Consider the following 7,451-nt stretch of genomic DNA (forward strand, 5'->3'; position numbering starts at 1 on the left):
CTGTCTCAAAAAACCAAAAAGAAAGAAAGAAAGAAAGAAAGAAAGAAAGAAAGAAAGAAAGAAAGAAAGAAAGAAAGAAAGAAAGAAAAAAGAAAGAAAAAAGAAAGAAAAAAGAAAAGAAGAAGAAGTCGCTGGGTCCCAAGTCACTGGTTAAGGGACTTGCCTGGCTTCCACTATGCTCCCTTAACCATCAAAGGAAATCTCTGGTTTAAGTTACTGGGATTTTTTGGTTACTTCAGTCTGGTCTGGGATAGCCTAATAAACACTTCCAGTAGCATTTCACTTTAGACATTTCTCAAAGAAATCATCGATGAGAACAGCAATGTAAATAACTCCTTAGATTGGAAGTGTAGACACCTGAAGAGAAAGACAATTTCCAGAAGGAGCGCACGATTGGTCTGTCCTGAGGATGTGCCTCTTCCCTCTAAGCTCACAACCCTTGCCAGTGGAGACAGCCCTCTACCACTTGCTGTCTGTCTGTCCTGTCCAGCTGATTCAGAAAAGGCCTCTGAACGCTGGCAAACCTGGAGCCCGGAACCCACCTGATTAACACTCCAGATACAAGCCCGTTGGGTCTGGCAGCACATGCCAACCAAGTCCCAAACCAGTTTATTAGTTTAACCAAAAGGTAAACAGATGCTGGAGATGCAGAAAGACAAGCGTGCGAGCAGCTGGAAACAACATCCAGCTGTTTACCCAGAAGCAAAATTAAAACAACTGAAATGGCATTAAATAAATGAGGCCATGTTTTACCCACTTGGGATTTCCATTGTCTTTTTTTAAAAAGGTAAATATATATATTTTTTTACATTGCAGTATATAAATCTAGGCTCTACATATACAGTATAATTACACAGGGTGAGCACATGGTCATAACATGTATGTCTTGTGAGCCACACCCTAAACCAGGCCAATAGCTCTGCATTGACTTTTTGACCTTGACACTGAGAAAGCCAGGCTGAGGCTAGGTTTACCTGTCTTCATGATGACTGTAATCCTTGTCATCTCCCTTCCATGCACAGAAGCATTAACCAAAAAAAAAAAAAAAAAAAAAAAAAAAAAAGCCTCACAACAAAGAAGAAAGTGCCTTCTGACGACTAGCTAAATGGTCTCCACGTCCCAGTCCGGTCTCCTAGAAACACCAGGGTACATCTGGTGTCTTCTGCTGGAATGTACAAGGGATGACTTCCTGGCTCTCTCTTTGGTCCACTGACACAAATCTCTGAGCTTTTCCTGGTGTTTCTTGTTGAGTTCATATGGCTATTTACATAACACAAACCCTACAGAACCTTTGGGAACTATAGTACAGGGTTAGAAAAAAATTTCCCTGTTACAATCTGAACATCATATCCTGTGTTCATTTTCTTTATTTTTGAAATAAAAACTGGTATTTGGAGAAAAAATTAAAAAAGGACAATCATTTGAAAGTGCTTCTTGTACATGTCTGCTCCCCCTCGTATGGCTTTTTCATTCAGGTCCCAGCATAGCTCAAATCGGAAGCACGAGTGTGATGCTGTTGTTACTACAGACAAAAACCTTCACCTACCAGGGCTGCTCGGAGAGCAAGTGTGGGGTGAGAAGGGACAAGCACTACTGTTGCCATCAACAAGGGTGCACCTCTGTGAGAAAGGGGGAGACAACATCCGAAGTCCCCTTTCTCCCCCTGTGACTTGATCACAGGAATGCTACAAAAGCAAAGAAGGAAACTAGCCACTGACAATCGGCAGGGGACATTTCTGAGGGGTTATTAGCAGAGGAGTTGCTGCTCGGAAATCTTTCACAGGCTTGAAATGATTGCATGTAGTCAATTGCAGTAGAAAGGTCTACACCTGAGGAACAGATTGCACATAAGATAGAGGTACGAGACTCCAGATGGCAAAAGACCGGACAGACACTTTTACATGCAAAGGGCAATCAGAGGACGGTGGAGTAGTCCAAGACAGAGAAGAGTCCAGAGGTGCCGCTATTCTTCTGCGCCGCCTTCTCTGGCTGAAAAGTTATGGAAGACCGAGGCTACTTGTGCAGTGATGATTGCAGTGTGTTCTTTAGGAGAGAACGCAGAAACACAACAGGGTTTCCAGGAATTGAAACAAGCTTGTGTTGACCCCAGGGGCATTGTGATGGGGACCAGCAAGGCACACAGGCCTCTGAAGCTCCAGCAGACGCCGGCAGCGGGCAGAGACCACTGACTCATCCGAATCTTTCCATGGTGGCCTTTCATGCAGCCCGTGGCCACTCTAACCTCTGCAGTTTGGTCATCTGGTGCCACGTGACTGAGAAAGTAATCCTCATCCTCTCCCTTTACAAAAATAGAACCTGGGCTTGTAATACTGGCATGAAGAACACTCTGTATCAGTAGATCTGATTCTATTTACTTGGAAGGTATGAGATCAGGTTTTCGGCCCCTTCTGTTTCCCTGTAAAAAGTGACCTCAATGTCCCAGGCCATTGTGCAAATTGGTTTTTCCATAGTCCAGAATATCCTGTATAGTCCCTCTGGTATATTTACATACATACACACACACACACATACACACACACACACACTCACACACGATATGTGTGTGTATATATATATATTTTAAAATATGGACCATTCTGTATTCACTCTCAGGTCTAAGAGCATCGGTGAGTCATTTATCCTTTTAATACAAATTCACTTCCTCTCTCCCCCACACAGTGTCCTCTACACAGCTGACCTCTAAATATCTGTCACTTTCACCAATGATCTTCAACACTGGGGTGGTGGCTGGCGTCACCGCGGCTGTGCTCAGCCTCACTCTGCCTTTGGCAACCAGGGGCGTGCTGTCCCTTTCAGAGGGTGATCTTGCTGTGTCTGTTACTCCAGCAGCCCCGCTTCGCTGTCCTGGGCAGCGTCAGGCTGGTCCGACTGCGCAGCTTCACCTGCTCCTCTACTGAGTTCTTTTTGCGTAAAATGAAATCAAAGTTCACTTGGCTGTTCATGGCATAAAAGACGTTTGCAGAGTCCGGGATCACCAGTTCTAGGAAGGAGACAGACAGACAGCTGGTCAGTGTGTGTAGGGCAGCCCATTCTTGACTGGCAAAAGCCAATTCTGCCCAGACACAAGGCTTGAATGGAGTCTCTGTTTTTTGACTATAACCTAGACCAGGCAATGTGGATACTTCCTCATGATGGGTCCCAAAAAAGTAATCCCTATCTGAAACTTAGCACATGGTGTCAGAATTCCTCCCATGATCGTAACTGTTCAAATACATAATGTTAGAGCTTGAAGAAGGTACAGGGGTAGGGACACCAAAGGCAGGACGGTCTCAGGACCACAGGCTCCTGCTAGCCTCCTGTCATTGAGTACACACATGTACTCCTACAGCCTAAGGGAGTCCAATCACATAAACAAGACCTACAGCAATTGTCAGACATCTTTACTTGGATTAAACTAAGATACTTCTGACATAATTCCAAGTCAAACCAGTCATTTGTTCTTTTTGAGTCACTGCTTTGTCCAGAGTTTGCTTTTCAACACTAAACAACATCCACATAAGACAGTGGATGCCACTAAATTTTAAGCAATATTCAAATTCAGTGATGCCCAATTAAACACCGGTAATTTATAAACAAGGGTTGTTATCACCAGTGGAATACTAAATTGTGTCAACAAAAAGATGTTTTATTGTTTTTAAAACCATAGTATAAAATGGGCAGATGGGGGGCTTTGTGGACATGAAGTCAGAAAAGAAAATGGCGGAGGCTTCTGGTTGCAGATCTGCAGGAAGTGAGCTTCTGGTGAATTCTTTACACCAGGACCCCACAGCTAGCCCAAGATGAACAGGCTCTCCAAGACTGGTCCATGACGTCCAAGTGTGCCACAAGGACTAACATTCCTGCTTACCTATTCTGGGGCCATAATAATGGCAACCCCATCTATACAGCAGCTAGCATTTCTGCACAGCTCTTTCCAGTACATTATTTATGGGGATTTCATAATTGCCCTGTGCCGTATGAGTGACCAGAGAGGGCTTTTGTCTCCAGGGAGCTGGTCAAGGACTATGGCCGGCAAGGAATTTATAGAGACCACTCAGCTGAGGGCAAAGCTGAGGCCAGTTTTCCCGCTTTGGGCTGCAGGATCGGCAGATCCACTGGCCTCCTTTGCTCTACTCTGCAGACACATGCTACAATTCAACAGACCACATAGGGGAATTATCACTTTAACTGCAGCTGTACTTAGGTATTACAACTGAGAGTCAGGGGATGGCTGCACCTGGAAAGTGTTTGCTTTGTAGACACAAGGACCTGGATTTCACTCCCAGAACCTACACTTAAAAATAAAATATAATAGCTAGATTTGGGGCTGGAGAGATGGCTTAAGGTTAAAGAGCACTGGGGTTCGATTCCCAACACCAATAACCATCTGCAACTCTACTTCCAGAATTAAAAACCAAAAGAAAAATAAACAAACAACAACAAAATCAAAAACTCTGAAATTGTAACATGAGTGCTTCCGGGTCAGACAGGACTGAGAACCACAATGTCAAGTAAAGGACGTGTGTGAGAGCCTGCCCAGACTCACTGCTTCCATCTGCTTCCCACCCGTGACACACAGAGACTGCTCATGAAAATGTACTTCCTGTGGGGAAGACAAACACTGGGCAAGAGGAATACTACAGAAAAGTCCAGAAACATCAGCAAACAAGTGTTAGGGGTGGGGTAGCAGCTTGAGACACTTGATTCTACAATAAGGCTTTATGTAGCTTGTCACTCTGCCACACTAAAAACCACCACCAGGGGCATGAGAGGCGATCTGAGATAGCATGAGAGCTCCCCTGTCAGGACGGCCTGGGCTTGCTGGCCACCAGCCTTGCTCCAGGCTCAGAGAGAGCAGGACACACTTTCACTGTGCTGGTTGCACATGCACACACTCACCTGTGCACTCACACAAATATGTGCATATGCCTCGGCCACCACTAGGATCCAATGAAAAGAAAGACGTTACATGCCCTTTCTCCTGTCAGCAGCTAAGCAGAGTGTGTATGTGGCTGGCACCTGCCGTATGTGGAGAGCATGCCTACCTTTGTCCTCCGAGATGACCTGGACTAGCTCATACTCCTCAGCTGGGTCCGACTCCAGATTGTGCTTTGACATAGCTCTCTGGATCACAGCAGGGGTCTTATCTTGGCTTGTCAACTGCAAAGACAACAAACACATCTGTACTGAACTTAGCTCATGGTTCCTAAGCTCCTGACCTCTGACCTTTGCTGTCTCTAGGAAGGGTGGCAAAGGACGGGACGCAGAGCCAGACTCCTGAGTGTTAGTACAACTTCTGCCTGAGTAGGTGAAAGACGGCAGGTGGTTATTTATCACAGTGCGAACCCCCAACTAAAATGGGGGAAACAAAATCACCTATCACTCCACCCTAGTTAAATTCCCAAATAAAAGAATATACATGAGGGAGCGACGAGCAACATAAGGTATTATGAGCCCTGGGCCAAGGCGATCTTCATGTGTCAGCTATGACATTAGCTGACAACCAATAGAAAGAAAAGGCTAAAACTCTGCCCACTGAGACTGCCAAAACGAATATGACCCAGCAAACCATTTGCTAAAAGAATTGAAAACCTATGTCCACAAAGGCCTCTGAGCCACTTAAGAAGAACAGACTAGGAACTAACACCTGCAGTAGTGGCGAAGACACACAAATGTGCCGAGTAAAAGAAATGAGACCTAACGATGGCTTTAGTCATAAAGCCTGTATCTGTGGCATTAGAAAAGCAGCCTCGAGCTTACAGAGGGCTGACTGGTGGGAGGCCGTAGGGAGTCTTCATTTGATTGAGGTAGTAGACAGACAGATACATACACAGACTTTTAAAACTCAAAGAACTGAACATTAAGATCTGTAACTGTAAATCATACTCCAATAAAAATCAGCTTCTAATTAAAGCACAAATGTTCTGTTCAGCCTCAAGTCTGGTTTTCCTTTCCTTTATCTTGGCCTGGTAGTTCATTTTGAGCATACCTCAGGTAGCATGGCATATCTTCAGTGATATCTTTAAAGGCTAAAGAAGTGAAGAAAAACTCAGGTCATGCATATTTTAAAAGAAAATCTGTTCTCACCAGGAGCAGATTGCTGGAGCTTGTCACATGTGCAAACACACACACACACACACGGACACACGGACACACATGGACACACACATACACAGCTTGATTTCCTCAGGGCCTAGGTGCCTCCCTCTAACCCTCATGGCAGCTGGTCTTTGTGATTCAATAAACAGCAGTAAGAGCTGAGTGGATTTATCTAATACTAAAACATCTGGCTTATATACTTACAAGGAAAGAATTGCTGCACACAAATGTTAAAGGAAGAAAATACATTTTTTGATAATATAAAGGAAATTAACCCCAAACAATCAAAGTCGACTGGTAGTGTAATGCTGAGGGGGAAAGCCACTTGTGGGGTAAACGTTTGGCTAAGATAGAGAAGGTTTCAGTTTAGAAATCCATGCTTCCTCTTCAACAAGAAAACCGGGTTACAAAATACTGGCAGTGGCCAAGAACCTTCCTTGGGTCTTTATTATTTTGTGGCACAAACGCTACAGAGAACTAATAGTTAAAATTAGTATTAACAGCAGAGAAGGCTCCAGACTTTACCCTGTGTAACATAAAGGGTCCCACCCAGGAAGGGACAGTGACAGGGACCGTTCTCCCAAAGGCAGTCCCTATTCCTAGGAAGAATACTCTGTGGAGTCATCTATTTATACCTACCCAACACCAGCACATTCAATCCAAGATGTCTCCTATATGTCGGGTTTTCTCCTGACAGAGCAGAGCCCACTCCCCTGGGCATGACACACAGCATTAACCTCTGGGTGCACATATCTGTACTCTGATTCCAGACACTATGGTCATGTAGGTGGCCCCTATCTCTCTTGTTGGCATATATAACAGAAGCATACAACTAAAGTGTGCCAAAAACCTAGTACTGAAGACCTGGACTCCCACAAGCCGCTGTTCCTCTAATGCGTCTTTGTTAGCTACTCCCTTAAGACGTTGACCTGGGCCTCATCCTACACTCATTCCCATTCAGTGGGACGGAAAGACACGTATTATTGGACTCCAGCACCAACCCTGAATCACCTGTGTTTCTGGCAATCTATTAAACAATGTCATTTGGATGGCCCAATTTAAAGACCCTGAAGCCTCCTCCTCTAGTAATTTCACCAGCCACCAGATGGTCCCAGGTCCTCCCTATTCTGTAGAAATCCCCCCTCTTCCTTACCCTCCACAAATTACCAAAAGGCTGATAACAAGATGAAGCCCTCACAGAACACTTTGCATATCATCTCCAGCCCAGGATCCTCAGTCAAGCCCTTGCCATCTCCTGCATGAGCCATGGAGCAGCTCCCTTAGCTCCCCGTCATCTCCTACATAAACCATGGAGCAGCTCCCTTAGCTCCCCGTCATCTCCTGCATGAACC

At 45.0% G+C, this 7,451-nt stretch overlaps 1 protein-coding gene across 3 annotated transcripts in view; it reads right to left on the bottom strand.

The window, feature by feature from the left end:
• Nucleotides 1-566: 566 nt before the first annotated feature.
• Rgl1 (ral guanine nucleotide dissociation stimulator like 1) overlaps nucleotides 567-7,451 on the bottom strand; it is a 238,338-nt gene continuing 231,453 nt past the window's right edge. For all 3 annotated transcript variants that reach the window (XM_028775720.1, XM_028775718.1, XM_028775719.1), the window contains 2 exons: nucleotides 5,046-5,160; nucleotides 567-3,001 (listed from right to left, as the gene is read on the bottom strand). In XM_028775720.1, the coding sequence (XP_028631553.1) occupies nucleotides 2,814-3,001; nucleotides 5,046-5,160 (303 nt within the window). In that variant the 3' untranslated portion in view covers nucleotides 567-2,813. The remainder of the gene's footprint in view (nucleotides 3,002-5,045; nucleotides 5,161-7,451) is intronic.

Source organism: Grammomys surdaster, unplaced genomic scaffold (genome assembly GCF_004785775.1).
Source record: "Grammomys surdaster isolate TR1022 unplaced genomic scaffold, NIH_TR_1.0 259, whole genome shotgun sequence".
Lineage (NCBI taxonomy): Eukaryota > Metazoa > Chordata > Mammalia > Rodentia > Muridae > Grammomys > Grammomys surdaster.